The 17,062-nt window shown below is 51.1% G+C and overlaps 1 protein-coding gene across 5 annotated transcripts; it reads left to right on the top strand.

The window, feature by feature from the left end:
- The first annotated feature begins 531 nt into the window (after nucleotides 1-531).
- Nucleotides 532-15,678, top strand: mapkbp1 (mitogen-activated protein kinase binding protein 1). 5 transcript variants are annotated; one of them, XM_084569544.1, is made up of 31 exons: nucleotides 532-886; nucleotides 4,634-4,725; nucleotides 6,563-6,625; nucleotides 6,706-6,763; nucleotides 6,839-7,009; nucleotides 7,106-7,243; nucleotides 7,314-7,496; nucleotides 8,267-8,427; nucleotides 8,521-8,719; nucleotides 8,895-9,041; nucleotides 9,120-9,319; nucleotides 9,403-9,494; nucleotides 9,614-9,739; nucleotides 9,857-9,927; nucleotides 10,106-10,227; nucleotides 10,388-10,463; nucleotides 10,542-10,653; nucleotides 11,101-11,164; nucleotides 11,270-11,398; nucleotides 11,492-11,616; nucleotides 11,763-11,794; nucleotides 11,899-12,102; nucleotides 12,182-12,313; nucleotides 12,395-12,519; nucleotides 12,595-12,719; nucleotides 12,808-12,984; nucleotides 13,239-13,320; nucleotides 13,456-13,886; nucleotides 13,956-14,594; nucleotides 14,932-15,017; nucleotides 15,092-15,678. In XM_084569544.1, exons 1-31 carry the CDS (start codon nucleotides 770-772, stop codon nucleotides 15,329-15,331), a joined length of 4,719 nt encoding a protein of 1,572 aa, XP_084425670.1. In that variant the 5' UTR covers nucleotides 532-769; the 3' UTR covers nucleotides 15,332-15,678. The 5 variants fall into 5 exon arrangements, 4 of the variants coding, with proteins under 4 accessions (XP_084425670.1, XP_084425669.1, XP_084425668.1 ...); XR_014699666.1 differs by having other exon boundaries at nucleotides 13,456-14,691; nucleotides 15,092-15,133; XM_084569543.1 differs by having other exon boundaries at nucleotides 8,539-8,719; nucleotides 13,456-14,594.
- The last annotated feature ends 1,384 nt before the right edge of the window (nucleotides 15,679-17,062 follow it).

Here is a 17,062-nt window from a genome sequence, read left to right as displayed (position 1 = left end):
CTTGAACCCAATAAACTGAATTGATGTGCAAACACTCAATGGAAAGAAACTGAGTGATATTATGTGACACCTCTACCGCCTCAGTGATGGACTTGCTGCTGGACAACGCTGTTGTTGCTTCTCCTGCCCATGAGCTGCTCTGTGCAGATCTGGAGGAGCTGCTTGATCGACTCAAAGCTGCTGGCCGGTCTCACTTCAGGCATAAAACCTGATAAGTCAAACAGTTCCCCGGCCTGATGGGATGTTACTGACACTCTGTCTGGGACTACGCCCAACATGCTGAGCTTCTTCACATTCAGCCTAATTTGATTTCAAGCAGGCCGGACCAGTAACACAATAATCTATAAATGATGACAATTCTAAATGTTTCCCTTTGTTTCAGTGCAAAGAAGAAATTTATGACATTTACTGACATTTCTTAAAATAAAATAAACAAACTCGTTTTATTCTGAAAAGTCTGGACGGAAGTTAGTGTCGCTGCCGCTTGCGGTCTTGATGCCACCGGACTGCGCTCGGCTCAGTCCGGTCCTGATCGTGTGGAAGTCGCGGCGTCTCTGGTTCGTTGCTGCGGCGGAGAAATAAGATGCGGAGCAGCAACAACCCGGATCAGCCCAGAATCAGAACCAGACCCAGGCTAGCGGACCCGTCCGGCCCGGCCCGGTCCGGCCCGTAGACAGCATGACAGCAGGGGCGGCGGTGGAGGACCGAAAGAGAAAAGAAAAAGGCTGCAGCCGCTGAGAGACGCAGCTAGCCGGCGGCTAACGGCGCGATGGCCGCAGACGGAGGCGGAACGATCCGCAGCCGCATCAAGAACCTGCTGCGCTCCCCGTCCATTAAACTGAGGCGGAGCGGCGCGGCGCGGCACAAGAGCGACCTGAGCGTCAAGGTGCGGAAACACACACACACAGTTAACGTCTTTGTGGGGACTCGGGGCCTTCCCTTGTCTCAGGAGGACTGGTCTCAGGAGGACTGGTCTCAGGAGGACTGGTCTCAGGTGGACTGGTCTCAGGTGGACTAGTCTCAGGTGGACTCGTCTTTGTCTCTGGAGGACTGACTGGTCTCTGGTGGACTGGTCCCAGGTGGACTAGTCTCAGGTGGACTAGTCTTTGTCTCTGGAGGACCGACTGGCCTCAGGTGGACTGGTCCCAGGTGGACTAGTCTTAGGTGGACTGGTCTTTGTCTCTGGAGGACCGACTGGCCTCAGGTGGACTGGTCTCTGGTGGACTAGTCTTAGGTGAACTACTCTCAGGTGGACTGGTCTTTGTATCTGGGGGACTGACTGGTCTCTGGTGGACTGGTCCCAGGTGGACTAGTCTTAGGTGGACTGGTCTTTGTCTCTGGAGGACTGACTAGTCTCTGGTGGACTGGCCTCTGGTGGACCAATCTCACGTGGACTAGTCTTTGTCTCTGGGGGACTGACTGGTCTCAGGTGGACTGGTCTCAGGTGGACTAGTCTTAGGTGGACTGGTCTTTGTCTCTGGAGGACTGACTGGTCTCTGGTGGACTGGTCCCAGGTGGACTAGTCTTAGGTGGACTGGTCTTTGTCTCTGGAGGACCGACTGGCCTCAGGTGGACTGGTCTCTGGTGGACTAGTCTTAGGTGAACTACTCTCAGGTGGACTGGTCTTTGTATCTGGGGGACTGGTCTCAGGTGGACTAGTCTTTGTCTCTGGAGGACTGACTGGTCTCAAGTGGACTGGTCTCAGGTGGACTAGTCTCAGGTGGACTCGTCTTTGTCTCTGGTGGACTGGCCTCTGGTCGACTAATCTCAGGTGGACTAGTCTTTGTCTCTGGAGGACTGACTAGTCTCTGGTGGACTAATCTCAGGTGGACTAGTCTTTGTCTCTGGAGGACTGACTGGTCTCAAGTGGACTGGTATCAGGGTGACTAGTCTCAGGTGGACTCGTCTTTGTCTCTGGAGGACTGACTAGTCTCTGGTGGACTGGCCTCTGGTGGACTAATCTCAGGTGGACTAGTCTTTGTCTCTGGAGGACCGACTAGTCTCTGGTGGACTGGCCTCTGGTGAACTGGTCCCAGGTGGACTAGTCTTAGGTGGACTGGTCTTTGTCTCTGGAGGACCGACTGGCCTCAGGTGGACTGGTCTCTGGTGGACTAGTCTTAGGTGGACTACTCTCAGGTGGACTGGTCTTTGTATCTGGGGGACTGGTCTCTGGTGGACTAGTCTCTGGTGTACTGGTTTCAGGTGGACTATTCTCAGGTGTACTGGTCTTTGTCTCAGGTGTACTGGTCTTTGTATCTGGGGGACTGGTCTCTGGTGGACTAGTCTCTGGTGTACTGGTTTCAGGCGGACTATTCTCATGTGTACTGGTCTTTGTCTCAGGTGGACTGGTCTGGGAAACGTGTTTCTGGTGGACATGTCTCTTGTGGACTGGTCTTTGTCTCAGTGGGACGTTCCTATCAGCTGAAACAGTCTCAGGATCCTGTCGGTCCGGTCCGTCTTGGTGTGTTAGTCCCTTCAGGGCGTCCATCTGCCTCTTATCGTCCACTTTAACATTTCCCAGAATGCTTTGTGTCCCAGTGGAGACTGACAAGACCGGTTTTCCTGTTGTTGTGGGGATGTCCAGGATGTTTGATGTGGTTTAAGGCTTAGTTAAATGTCAAACCAACAGAGCTTTGTGTCTTTATGAGGACATTCTGTGATCAGAGGGGGCAGGTGGTGTCCAACATGAGGGTCACGTCCCTTCAATGTCACAGCAGGAAGAAGAGAAAACAACTTAGTCTGTTTTTATTTTTTAGAAACTTTAAAAAGACAAAAGGAATAAATAAAGTTGATCAGAGACATTTCCTTTCTGCCTTCAGTCTCATATTTATACCCATGAACCCTCTGGTTCCTGGACGAGACAAACAGACAGACGTTTAGCATCAGCACTTAGCATTTACAGTTCTGATGCAGTTGTTGTAGTCGTAATTGTTGTTGTTGACGCTAACAGCTGACGAGCTCAGACGGTAGAGGACGTCTCTGAGTGAAGCTCTGAGGAAAAATGACTCAAACATGAATAGAGTTTGGTTGGTGAGACGGGGGGGGGGGGTCATGTGAGACACACACAGACGACAGTTTCAGAGTTAGGAGCTGTTAGCTTAGTTTAGGGCTGTTAGCTTAGTTTAGAGCTGTTAGCTTGGTTTAGGGCTGTTAGCTTAGTTTAGAGCTGTTAGCTTAGTTTAGGGCTGTTTAGGGCTGTTAGCTTGGTTTAGAGCTGTTAGCTTGGTTTAGAGCTGTTAGCTTAGTTTAGGGCTGTTAGCTTGGTTTAGGGCTGTTAGCTTAGTTTAGAGCTGTTAGCTTGGTTTAGAGCTGTTAGCTTGGTTTAGGGCTGTTAGCTTGGTTTAGGGCTGTTAGCTTAGTTTAGGGCTGTTTAGGGCTGTTAGCTTGGTTTAGAGCTGTTAGCTTGGTTTAGAGCTGTTAGCTTAGTTTAGGGCTGTTAGCTTGGTTTAGGGCTGTTAGCTTAGTTTAGAGCTGTTAGCTTATTTTAGGGCTGTTTAGGGCTGTTAGCTTGGTTTAGAGCTGTTAGCTTGGTTTAGGGCTGTTAGCTTAGTTTAGAGCTGTTAGCTTGGTTTAGGGCTGTTAGCTTGGTTTAGGGCTGTTAGCTTGGTTTAGAGCTGTTGACTTAGTTTAGAGCTGTTAGCTTAGTTTAGAGCTGTTAGCTTGGTTTAGGGCTGTTAGCTTAGTTTAGAGCTGTTAGCTTGGTTTAGGGCTGTTAGCTTGGTTTAGGGCTGTTAGCTTGGTTTAGAGCTGTTGACTTAGTTTAGAGCTGTTAGCTTGGTTTATAGCTGTTAGCTTGGTTTAGGGCAATTTAGAACTGTTAGCTTAGTTTAGGGCTGTTGACTTAGTTTAGAGCAGTTAGCTTAGTTTAAAGCTGTTAGCTTAATTTAGAGCTGTTAGCTTGGTTTAGAGCTGTTGACTTAGTTTAGAGCTGTTAGCTTGGTTTAGAGCTGTTAGCTTGGTTTAGAGCTGTTAGCTTAGTTTAGGGCTGTTGACTTAGTTTAGAGCTGTTAGCTTGGTTTAGAGCTGTTAGCTTAGCATCGACTGCACTGGACTCTTCAGATGGAGCATGAAGTGAGTGTTTGTCTTCATCAGGAAGAATTCAATTCAATTCAATTTAATTTCTATAGCGTCAATAACAATACAAATCGTCTCAAGACGCTTTACAAAAACCCGGCCTGAAACCCCCAGAGCAGCCTGAAGGAGACGGTGGCAGGAAAAACTCCCTTTAACAGGAAGAAACCTTGACCAGAACCAGAACCAGCTCATATGGAGGAACCCATCTGCCTAAGGCTAGCCGGGTAGAGACAGAAGAAAGAAACAATCAGACCTGAAACACGTTCAGATTCAGGGGGACTTCACCAGATCCTGATCCAGATCCTGATCCTGATCCAGATCCAGATCCAGATCCTGATCCAGATCCAGATCCAGATCCAGATCCATTAGTCTGTTTAATCATCAGTGAAAACGTAGACGTGACGTTACAGGTTGGGTTTAATCCCAGACCATCATGGGAAGTGTAGTTCAACATTAATGTATGAGTTCATGGTGGTGTGTTCACTGACAACATGCTTCATGGAAATATAAACATGAAAGGATTCAACCAATCACATTCACTCTGACCTCTGACCTCCAGGTGACCTTGGAGAAGGTTCTGGGCATCACAGCTCCAGGAAACAGAGCGCTGGCCTCGGACCCCCGAACTGGACAACTGGCTTATCCTGCTGGGTGAGGACACTCTGAGACACACTCTGAGACACACTCTGAGACACACTCTGACGCACTGAGACACTATCTGAGACACTATCTGAGACACTATCTGAGACACATTCTGAGACACAGTCTGAGACACAGTCTGAGACACATTCTGAGACACAATCTGAGAGCCATTCTGAGAGCCATTCTGAGACATGGTCTGAGACACATACTGAGACACATACTGAGACACATTCTGAGACACAATCTGAGACACAATCTGAGACACAATCTGACGCACTGAGACACTATCTGAGACACATTTTGAGACATAGTCTGAGACACATTCTGAGACACACTCTGAGACACACTCTGAGACACACTCTGAGACACATTCTGACGCACTGAGACACTATCTGAGACACTATCTGAGACATAGTCTGAGACACATTCTGAGACACATTCTGAGACACACTCTGAGACACACTGAGGTCAGATTAAAATCAGTCTGAGGATCAGATTATCAGATTAGACGCATCATGTGACTGAAGAGGACGTCCTTCAGAAGGTGGAGCCCAGACTCTGGTACCTAGGAAAGAACCGGGTCAGAACTGAGTGTAGGTGGCTCTAGGACCATGAGGTCGCTGGTTTGATTCCCTCTGACATGAGACTGAAACTGTCCATTAAATGTCTGAACTATGAAGCTGATTTAAATGAATTAAAGTGTTAACGAGGACAATGGAGTCTGTGACAGAGACGCACAAATAAACTGAGACTGAAAGGACTCGAAGTGGACACTACCTTCAGTCCAACAGTCAGGGAAGGAGGTGGAGGTTGATGTTGCCTTCAGGGTCTGTAGGAGTTTAGAAGATGATTGATGAGACGTTGGTCGGGACGTTTCTGAGAACTTTCTGAAGAGACACCAGGTCCTCAGTGTCTTCAGGGACGTCTGAGGGATCACATGTTTAAAGGAACGATTCAGGTTTCAGAGGTTCAGGTTCTGGTCCAGGTTCTGGTTCTGGATGGGATCTGTTCAGTGAATCTTCCTGTTGGTCGGTCTGCGGTCAGTGTCGTGTTGTGTTTGTGGTAAAGCTCAGAGTTGATCCTAATCTTTAAAGGAGTCATGTGATTAAACCTGAACCTGAAAGACCGGCCCTGATTCCTCGAGGGGATGTTTGAGACGGTCCTCGTTCTGTCAGACAGGAAATAAAACCAACGCTGGTTATCAGAGGTCAGAGGTCACACTGCCTCTCCACTTCTTCCAAAGGAATGATGGGAATGTCTGAGGGCTGTGGAATCGTCCAATCAGCTGCAGGCGTGGGAGGAGCCAGCTCCTGATTGGTTGGTCTGTGTTCAGCTCCAGTTCACGGATGAGGAGACGCTGGTTTAATGGTTGGAGACAGAAGTGGGTCAGTGGCGGGGGGGGGGGGGGGGGGGGTTAGCTTAGCTTAGCTTCACATTCCTGACAAAAACATGGAGACGAGTCAGTGGATCAGTGATAAGTTAGAGACGACGTCGACTGATGAGATAAAATAATCCTTTAATGTAATCAGTCTGAACTGAATATAGGTCAGAGGTCAATGAGTGTGTGTGTGTGTGTGTGTGTGTGTGTGTGTGTGTGTGTGTGTGTGTGTGTGTCCATTTCATCTCAAAATACTTAAAGATTAAAGAAGCGGAGTCTGAGGTCATGGGAGCTGGTTCACAGGTCAGAGGTCACAGCAGGTCAGAGGGTTCAGACGGGGTGATGTCTCATGAACGTGTGAAGTCATGTTGTGAACATCGGGACAGTTCATCGCCATGGTAACAACCAGGTGATCAGAGAGGCTTTTATTGTGAAGGGTCAATGAGCTGTAACCTGCTGCTTCCTCAGGTGTGTCGTGGTCCTGCTCAACCCTCGGAAGAACAAACAGCATCACATCTTCAACAGCTGCAGGTAAAGGCACCCGGCCAATCACGTCGCTCCTGTCCTTTAAACAGGAAGTGTTGCTCCTCTGACCTGGGCTCTGTTTTCAGGAAGGCCATCACCACGCTGGCGTTTTCTCCAGATGGGAAGTATATGGTCACAGGAGAGGTGAGTTGATGGTCTGGAGTCTGACAACCAGCCCTGACTCTCAGCTGATCACAGGTCGTCCATGTTTGTCCACAGAGCGGTCACATGCCGGCGGTCCGAGTCTGGGACGTCTCAGATCGTCTCCAGGTGTCGGAGCTTCAGGAACATAAATATGGCATCTCCTGCGTCGCCTTCTCTCCCAACGGGAAGTTCATCGTGAGCGTAGGCTACCAGCATGACATGATGGTCAATGTGTGGAGCTGGAAGGTAACGCTGCCGCTGCCGCCGCCGCCGCCACCACCGCCGCCGCCTGCTGCTGATGACCGTGTTCTCCTGCTGACATGTTGTTTGTGTGTTGATCAGAAAAACGTGGTTGTGGCAGCCAACAAGGTTTCTAGTAAAGTGACGGCCGTGTCCTTCTCAGACGACAGCTCTTACTTTGTTACCGCCGGGAACCGCCACGTCAAGTTCTGGTACCTGGACCACGCCAAGACCTCCAAGGTACCGCCCACCTGTCAGCAGCCACTCACCCGCTGATCAGCTGATACTGATGGTCTGTGTCCGTCTCCAGGTCAACGCCACCGTCCCCTTGATGGGGCGTTCGGGGCTGCTGGGAGAACTGAGGAACAACTTCTTCAGTGACGTGGCGTGTGGGCGGGGCCGACAGGCCGCCTCCACCTTCTGCATCACGTCCTCCGGTCTCCTGTGTGAGTTCAATGAGCGCCGGCTGCTCGACAAGTGGGTCGAACTACGGGTGAGTACCTGAACTAACCCTGACCTTCTGTTTACCTGGTGGCTCCAGGTGTTGTCTAGTGTGTAGTTCAGTGTGAAGCTGACAGTGTGTATATTGTGTTTATTGTGATGGAGCTTTAATGTGATCTTATGTTTCCTCCTCTGCCTCCTGAGCAGAGAGTCGACTCTTCCTCTGTAAGTCGTCCTCCTCCACCTTTCCTTCACCTGTCCTCCTGTCCTTCACCTGTCCTCCTGCCCTCCTGTCCTCCACCTTTGCTCCTGCTGTCCTCCACCTGTCCTCCTGTCCCCCACCTGTCCTCCTGTCCTCCTGTCTTCACCTGTCCTCCTGTCCTCCGGTCTTCCACCTTTCCTCCTGCTATCCTCCACCTTTGCTCCTCCTGTCCTCCACCTGTCCTCCTGTCCTCCACCTTTGCTCCTGCTGTCCTCCACCTTTGCTCCTGCTGTCCTCCACCTGTCCTGCTGTCCTCCACCTTTCCTCCATCCTTCAGTGTGTTTCTAATAAACTGACGTTTCATTGGTTAAAAATGGCTCGGGAGAAAAAAAAATAATAATTTCCTGCTCTCACCTCATTGGTCAGTTTCATTCATACCTCTTCACCTGATTGGCTGAGTGACACAGCACCCCGCCCATCGTCTCCTGATTCAGATTCACAGAGGACCCTGAACGCACCATCACTCAGCTCCACTGTCATTTCAGACGTTTGTTAAGTTTCTCCTGCAGAATTGAACGATCTCTGTCCTCCTGTCTCTCTGTCCTCCTGTCTGTCCTCAGGCGTCCCAGGCCACCTGTCTGTCTGTCTCAGATGAGTTTATCTTCTGTGGTTGCTCTGACGGGACGGTTCGAGCATTCAGTCCAATCAACCTCCACTTCCTGTGCACTTTGCCCCGCCCACACTCTCTGGGTGTTGACGTCTCCAGCATGGTGGATGCCAGGTAAGTCACACACCTGTCATCGGCCGTTAGACAAGTGGACAGTTACCATGGAAACCACAGAATGACCTTGGTCTGGCTTCATCTCCTCCTCAGTCAGCTGTTCTCCTGCAGGGCGGAGTCTCGTTACCCCGACACCGTCGCCGTCTCGTACGACTTCACCAATCGCTGGCTGTCCTGCGTCTACAACGATCACAGTGTTTATGTCTGGGACGTCCGTGACCTCCATGACCCTCGCAGGGTGGGAAAACTGTACTCGGCCCTCTACCACTCGTCCTGCGTCTGGAGCCTGGAGGTCAGTGGTTTCTGGGACGTCGGTCAGTTTAAGTTAAGGGTTTAATTCCGGGTTAGTTAATGATAAATGAAGGCTTAAGGGTTTAATTAAGGACTAACTGAGGGTAGAAAGACCTGCTTGTATCTGTGGATGACCCTGAGATGTGACCAGTGTCTGTTTGCTGTTTCTCCTGCAGATGTATCCAGAGGGAGAGGGAGGAAGGAGAGGGGGAGGTGAGACGTGTCCCCCCCCCGGATCGTTCCTATCCTGCTCCTCAGACAACACCATCCGACTGTGGAACATGGAGGGACACAACGTCCTCCGCAGGAACATCCTGAGCCATGTAAGACAGCACACACGTCCCCCTTTATACCTGTACCACTGTCCCCCTTTAACTTCGATGTGACCTTTGGCGCCTTAGGACCTGCAGAAGGTCATTTACGTGGACAACAGCATCAACAGTCTCGTGGACACGGAGAGTATCGCAGTCGCCGGCGGCAACGCAGAGAAGGCGGGGTCGGAGGGGCAACAGACGGACCAGAACAGGGTGGGCATTAGGACCCTGAGTGTCAGTCCCAACGGTCAGCACCTGGCCTCTGGAGACCGCATGGGAGTCCTGAGGTGAGGGGGGGACAGCGGGCCTATAAGGGGGCGTGGCCTGTGATGTGGGCGTAGCCTTGATGAGTTGTTTTCACTCCGCTTAGGATCCATGACCTGGACGACATGGAGGAGATCCTGAACGTTCAGGCTCACGACTCAGAGATCCTCTGCCTGGAGTTCTCCAAACCTGATACAGGTGACTCTTACCTGTCAGTCAGTGCTGAGGGAGGCAGTGTGGTAGTGACATCACATGTGATTCAGCCAATAGGAGGTCAGACTGAATCATAGACTGAATCATGACTTCCTGTCTCTCAGGTCTCCAGTTATTAGCGACAGCCAGTCGGGACCGTCTCATCCACGTCCTGGACGCCAGCAGAGACTACAGCCTGGTCCAGACTCTGGACGAACACTCGTCCTCCATCACTGCCGTCAGATTTGCTGGTCAGTCCCCCGACCCCCGACCCCCGACCCCTGACCCACTTCACACCCTGACCCATTTGACCTCTGACCCCTGCCCTACTTTACCCTTTGACCTCTGACCTTCTTCCTGTCTTTCAGCCAACGAGGAGAAGGTGAGGATGATCAGCTGTGGAGCAGATAAGAGCGTCTACTTCCGCACTGCTCAGCAGGTGAGACGAACACCTGAGTGATGTCATAGAGTGATGTCATGTGTTTTACCTGAACAGAAGAAGACGAAACATTTGCTCTTTCATGTCTGTTCTGGGACAGTTCTGGGACAGTCAGGTTCTGCTTAAATCATATGAAGTGCATGAACTGAGTCTGATGTCATCACTTCCTATTTTTCAGATGGGGGCGGAGTTAGAGTTCACGAGGACACATCATGTGGTCAGGAAGACGACTCTGTACGACATGGACGTGGATCCGACCAGGAAATACGCAGCAGTGGGCTGTCAGGACCGCAGGATCAGGTAACGCACACAGCAGCAGAGCATCATGGGTAATGTAGTACAGCTGGAGTCCAGACATCATCCTGTCTGGTCTATCACTTCCTGAACTGGATCAACCAATGAGCTGCTCCTTTTTTCATGACGATAATGAAGATGATGAAGGTCTGTCTCTGTCCTCCAGGATCTTCAGCATCAGTAACGGTAAACAGAAGAAGTTGTATAAAGGGTCTCTGGGAGAGGACGGAACGCTCATTAAGGTAGGATGGTTACCAAGGTGACGTCTCCAGGGGGACAGGGACAGTTGTTAACTGGCTCCGCCCCCTTCTTGTCCTCAGGTGCAGATCGATCCGTCGGGTCTCTACATCGCCACCTCCTGCTCCGACAAGAACATCGGCATCTTTGACTTCTACTCTGGAGAGTGTGTGGCCACCATGTTCGGACACTCAGGTCAGCAACACGACCACAACGTCAACCACAACGTCAACCACAACGTCAACCACAACGTCAACCACAACGTCAAACACGATCACGGTTATGACAGTGACCATGACAATGACACTAACCATGACCACAACGACGACCACGACAACACGCCGCTTTAACATTTTCCTTATATATGTTGTAAGCAAGTGTGTCCATTGAATGTTTGAGTTTTTGTCCTGCATCCTAACCCCTGACCCCTGACCCCTGACCCCTAACCCCTGAGCCCTGAGCCCTGAGCCCTGACCCCTGACCCCTGACCCCTGACCCCTGAGCCCTGACCCCTGAGCCCTGATCCCTGACCCCTAACCCCTAACCCCTGATCCCCGACCCCTAACCCCTAACCCCTAACCGATCCACCAGGACGCCTGCGTCCGTAGATGAACTCTGTGAACGTGGTTGTGTTTGTTTCAGAGATCGTAACGGGACTGAAGTTCAGCAGCGACTGCCGACACCTGATCACTGTGTCGGGAGACAGGTACGCCTCGTCTTCATCTCTGACATCATCGCCATGACGACGCCCCGTATCCGTCTTTATTCTGTGTGTGTGTGTGTGTGTGTGTGTGTGTGTGTGTGTGTGCAGCTGCATCTTTGTGTGGCGTCTGAGTCCAGAGTTGACCCTCCGGATGAGGCAGCGGCTTGCTGAGCTCCACCCTCCCAGCACCACGCCAAGCTCCCAGAATGCACCTCAGCAGAGAGTCGTGAAGCTCAGGTAGACAGATCCTATCTCATTATATTTTGAGGGAGCGTCTGTGGAGACGCTGCAGTGTGATCAGTGATGAAATAACTCGTTGTGTTTGAGCAGTGCTGAGACGTTGTCTCCTCCCATCGTCAACATGTCGTCTGACAGCGACAAGGAGGAAGAGGAGGAAGAAGAGGAGCTTCAGTGTCCTTATAAGGTCACAGCAGGAAATCTGGAGGAGGAGACAGGTCTGTTACCATGGTTACATCTTAAAGACAGTCTCATTTCACCTTTATGGAGGTCAATTAATCAGTGAGTCATTTATCAAAACGTCCAACAATTATTAAATCAATCAGCTGTCAGTAAATGTTTTTTTGTTTGTTTCTGTCACAAGAGTCTCAGACGTTGGACAGAGACCAAAGGAAGGTCAGTGGAACGTTAGAGCTGAATGATAATAGTTTATAAAGACATGTCTGAGACGTTGGTGGTTCCCCTGTGGATCTTCTTTCATCTCCTCTTCGTCTCCTCAGGAGGCGTCGGTGGGTCGACTCCCTCGTCGGCGCTGGTCCAGGAGGACAGGCAATGTTGAAGGTGTCCTGATGGTGAAATCCATGTTGGACCTGAGACTGCTGGACTCGTACAGGCCCGATAGACAGGAGGACCAGGTGGACCAAGAGGACCAGGAGGTCCAGGAGGTCCAGGTGGACCAGGAGGTCCAGAAGGTCCAGGTGGAGGTCGGGACACTATCAAACAGACTCTACAGTATGTAAATATGACCCGAAGCATTAATCATATATTCTATTTACTCTTCAGAAGACACCCCCCCTCTGTGTTAGCCACGCCCCTTGTAGCCAGAGGAGGAGGGGTCAGGGTGTGGAGGCGGGGTTTTACAAGACCAATCAGGAGTTGGGGAGTACCATCAGCCTGCAGGTCAGCACTGCATGGGTGAGTTCTGATCAAGTTTCTTCCTGAAGACAAACATCCACATTCAGATCAGTTGAGACGTTGGTGGTTTCTCCCATCCAGGTGGAGGACGAGGCGAGGACCAATCAGAGGCCAGACTTCATCCTGCTGTCCAATCGGAGCCCAGACAGAGAGGACCCCGTCCTGTATCCAGACCACTGGGAGGACAGAGTCAGCCTGGCTGGCAGGTAAGATCAGATCATCATGTGTTTGACGCTGTGATGGGGTCTTTGTCTCGTATTAACTCCGCCCCCTGTGGTCAGTGAGTTCCAGGTGAAGGAGGTGTGTCTTGCAGCAGGTGGACGACAAGACAAACCCAGTCCAGATAGTGGCTGCTCGCTGGCCTTCAACTCCAGACTGTCCAGTCCAGACAGACCTGGAAGAGATGGTAAGACAGAGGGACAGGAGACGGGGGGGCAGGAGACGGGGGGCAGACTCTGGTCCCTCTATCATGTCTTGTCTTCTGTGTCCATCAGACTCGGTGGAGCTTCTCAGCGGGGACGGAAACTCCTCGGAGCTGGAGATGGAGGAGGACGAGGATGATGAAGGAGGACGAGGACATGTCGGGGCGTCTCAACCTGTCCCTCAGACTCCAGACCAGGAAGCGTTCCTGAAAGAACACTTTGTCACACTGGCTGAACTCTCCGAATCAGGTGCAACTCGCAATAACACAACTAGCAATAACACACACAGCTGCTAGCAACCACACAACCAGCAACAGTAACAACCAGCAACACAAGCAGAAACAGCCCAGCCAGCAACTAGCAACCACACACCCAGCTGCTAGCAACCACGCAACTAGCAACCATACAACTAGCAACCACACAACCGACAACAACAACCAGCAACAAGCTCATGTTCAGCAACAGCACAACCACAAGTGAACATGTGATCTTTGTGTTGACAGGAAGTCCGAGCAGGACGTCCCACAGCTCCAGTGAAAGTCTCAGCATCTCCTCCAGGTTCCTCTCCCAGACGTCTGCTGGGAGGTAGAACCACGTTTCCATGGCTCTGACCCGAATGTCCACTTAGACTCAGACCCCCCCCCTCCCCCAACCTCAATGTTCTGCTCGGAGGACAGAACTCAGTCAAGTCTCTTCTTCTGTTGTTTTTTTCCTCTGTAGCCGGACCATGTTCCCTCTCCCGTCTCGGACCACCGGCGGAGGTGTGAGGGAGGTGAAGGCCCGTCCTCTGGTCTCCGAGGTCCGACCTCTGATGGATCAGAACCAGAGCAGGACCGAGGAGAGGAGGGTGTCATGGAACCAGGACCAAACACAAAAACAGAACGAGGACCAGACCTCCTCACTTGAGGACCAAGTACACACAAAACAGGACCAAGCAGAACCTCCTGAGGTTCAGAACCAGCTCCAGAAGCCGGTGGAGACCTCCTTGGCCCAGCAAGTCCATCGTCCCTCCCCTCTGAAGAAGAAGTTCCAGACCACATCAGAGTCCAGGAGGAACCTGGGCCCCACGGCCCGGGCCGCTGCCCTCCACCTGACCTCGTCCTCTGGACTCCGGAAGACTCAGTCGGTCCACAGCCTGCTGAGCGACTCAGGTACCAGTGACCCGGCTCACATTCAGAACCAGCTCCACCTGGACCAAATAACACTTCCTGTCTCTCCAGGTGAACCCTCCCATCTGTTTAGAGAGGACCCCACTCAGATGCTCCTCCCCCCTCAGCGTCCCACCACCCTCCCCTCCTCCCCCAGACGCCCCACATTCACAGCACCACTCCAGAAACCCAGCCCAGTCTCTCCAAGGTCCCCCCAACCAGAACCAGCCACTACACCCAGGAAGTCTTCCACCTCCTCGGCTTCATCAGCGTCTCGTTCCTACATGAGTCCTACAGCCAGCTCCATGGCCAAGATGTCCCGCTCCGTCTCCGTGGGCGACGGTCTCAACTTGACGGAGCCCGCTGAGGATCCAGCGGTGTCGTCTCAGGTCAAAGAGACTCCGCCTCCTCTCGTTGCCGTGGTGCCCTCCAATGTAACTTTGGCCGTGCCCCCCCACGCCACCATGGTCCCTGTCGTCGTCTCCTCTGCCCCTCCTTTGTCTCCGGGTAACCATGGTAACCAGACAGCCCCTCCCCCTCGCAGCCTCCAGGCCCGTGTCCCCGGCAGCAGCAGACCACTTCCTGACAAACCCTCCCTCGCTGCCTTCTCATCGATGAGGACTCCCCAGACCTCCGTCTCCCCTCTGACTCCCCCTCTGCTGGGGGAGGAGCCTCCTGCAGGTGGCAGTACAGAACAGATGGCCGTCACAGGTTTGGACTCATCTTCCTCTTCCTCTTCATCCCTTCATCCCTTCATCTCTGGCTCCGCCTCTCATCTTCATCCTCCTCCTCCCTCTTCTCTGTGACGGTGAGACGTCCCACTCCTCCTTTTATTCTGTCATTTATTATCCCGTCCTCTCATCTGTCCTCCTCTCTTCATCTTAACCACACAGGAAGTCGGTTCAGTTTCTGTCATCTAAAACATTTGTGATGTCATTGTGTTGCCATGGCAACATAGCTAAATTTGATGCGAAACAGCAGATATAGATATAATGTGGTACACAGCTGCTATAATGTGCGTTAATGTTGTTATTCTGTCTCTGTTCAGACCAACCAATCAGTGTGGAGACCTGCAGGGCTCTGACCAATGAGCTGCAGAGCTGCTTTAAGCGAGCAACACACCTGTACAGGAAGGTGATTGATGCTGATTGGTCGTTAACTGTTCAAATCATGCTTCAATCAAAACTCACCTTTCTCTCTTCCTCCAGGTGAGCGGCTCCTCCTCGGATGACTCCGCCTCTGACCAACATCACATGACTCTCCTCCTATCAGAGGCCTTCCAAGCCATGAGGGCGGAGCTCGACTCTCTGCCACTCAGTACACCGGGCATGCTGGGAGAGGAGGGGGGGCTGGGAGGAGTGGGGGAGGTGAAGACGGCGGCGCTGCTGGAGGAGTACTCTCTGCTGCTGCTGCAGGCCGTGCACCGCCGGGTCAACAGCTCCCCCTGACCTTCATCATCGTCATCATCACTGTCATCACCGTCATCATAATCACCTTCATCATCATCCTCATCATCTGCCCACCACCCATGAGCCAATCACTGCTCTTCCTCCTCCTCTTCATCACAGAGGAGCCTCTTGTCTTCCTCTTCCTCTCTGTTTACGTCCTGCTGTCGTTCCTCCTCTTCGTCACTGATGAAGGACCTGAAGCCATTTTGGTTTTTATTCTTTTAGTTTTTGAGTCAGAGCGACTGTAGAGACTTTATGTTGTTGAGCTGTTACACTACTGAACAAGACTTGAACGTTTTGATAATTGTTGTTAGAGAAACACAGCGTTCACTTTAATAAAAGTTTGATTCAAATGTTTGTTCTGTTGAACTTTATTCACATGAATATGATAAAAGTTTGTACTTTGTCTTCTAAACATATCGATTCGTTCCTTCAACTGCTCGATCATCAAAGAAAGTTTCTGATAACATTCAGAAGATTAATACGAACTAAATTTGTTCTCTTCCGGTTTGGCACGTGGAGTAACCAGACCCGCGGTGAGATCGCTCTCCCATTCAAACCACAATTTACACCCAAACTAACATACGATCCAGTATTGCTTGATAAGAAAGATGGATGGACTGTGGAGGAAAACCTAGACGCCAAAAAGTCGACGGCACAGCCTGAAAAACATGACGACAACCAGAGTCGGCAGTGATAAGGTTGATCAGGTCGGCATGACGCCTGCAGACATAATTAAGGCGATTAACGATCTCAAAACTGACCTAAAAGGGGGTAACGATACTTAAAGACAAGAAATCAAAGGTAAACTTGATACGCCCGGGGCAGAAATATGCAACCTATCAAACCGAGTCCAGAGTCCAGGATAGAGACGGTCGAGGTCCTGAGCCTGAAACGGCAAAAAGTCCTGCAACATAAATGATCTGGGGTCAAGCTCCAGACGTGGAGCGGCAGAAGGAGGAGAGGGAGAAGAATCGGTGCCGCACATCCGAAGAAAGCTGGCGATCCCAGGCGCATAGATCCGGACCTCAGAGACCCGCTCCAGATAAACCTCCCAGAGCGTTCATAATCAATGTCCAACCAAAGAATGGGTTTTAAATGCTGAACGCTGATCCAGCTGAATAACAAGACCTTTTATTTTTTGATCATGAGTACACTGCAGAGGAGATCAAGAGACTCAACGAATACAATGAGTTCAAAAAGGCTCTGAAAGTCAAAGGAGTTCGTTCCCAAACACCGTAAACATGCGCATCCACTGGGAGACGGGAGGAGGCGACACCAACCGAGGGGGAGGCTGACTGGGGAGCAGGTTTGGGAGAGCTGCTGGGATCATGGCAGAAGGTAACGGGATGACCCAGAGAGTTTCCAGAGTGAGCATACAGCTCAGAGACATGATCCCCAGCGTAAGGGAGGTAAAATGAAGACTTAGGATCATTACAGGTTAGTTAGATTCATGCCACTATGACACTAGAATACAATCAATCTGTCAGTGTAGTACAAAGTGCTTTATACAATAATCCCACCCAGGAGCACTCGGGGCAGTGACCCCCAAACTGGGGGTGTGGCTCCAACAGATCCCAGGAACAAGGTTTATATATATATATATATATATATATATATATATATATATAAAACAGGTAAAGATGACAACTGAGCCGTCTGGACTGAGCCACTGGCTGCACATGGTAGAAGAAATTCGATCAATGGAACAAATGCCTTAGTCTTTGAACT

This window comes from Chelon labrosus (genome assembly GCF_963514085.1).
Source record: "Chelon labrosus genome assembly, chromosome: 20".
Taxonomy (NCBI): Eukaryota; Metazoa; Chordata; class Actinopteri; order Mugiliformes; family Mugilidae; genus Chelon; species Chelon labrosus.
The sequence above is the reverse complement of the archived record's forward strand: the minus strand, read 5'-3'. Positions and strand labels throughout refer to the sequence as shown.

What these genes read in the sequence shown, in the direction of transcription:
- mapkbp1 (XM_084569541.1), top strand. Translation starts at nt 770, where the DNA reads ATGGCCGCAGACGGAGGCGGAACGATCCGCAGCCGCATCAAGAACCTG. An exon ending in AGAGCGACCTGAGCGTCAAG is followed by an intron (nt 887 to 4,633) that starts GTGCGGAAACAC and finishes TCTGACCTCCAG; the next exon opens with GTGACCTTGGAGAAGGTTCT. An exon ending in AAATCTGGAGGAGGAGACAG is followed by an intron (nt 11,617 to 11,762) that starts GTCTGTTACCAT and finishes TTCTGTCACAAG; the next exon opens with AGTCTCAGACGTTGGACAGA.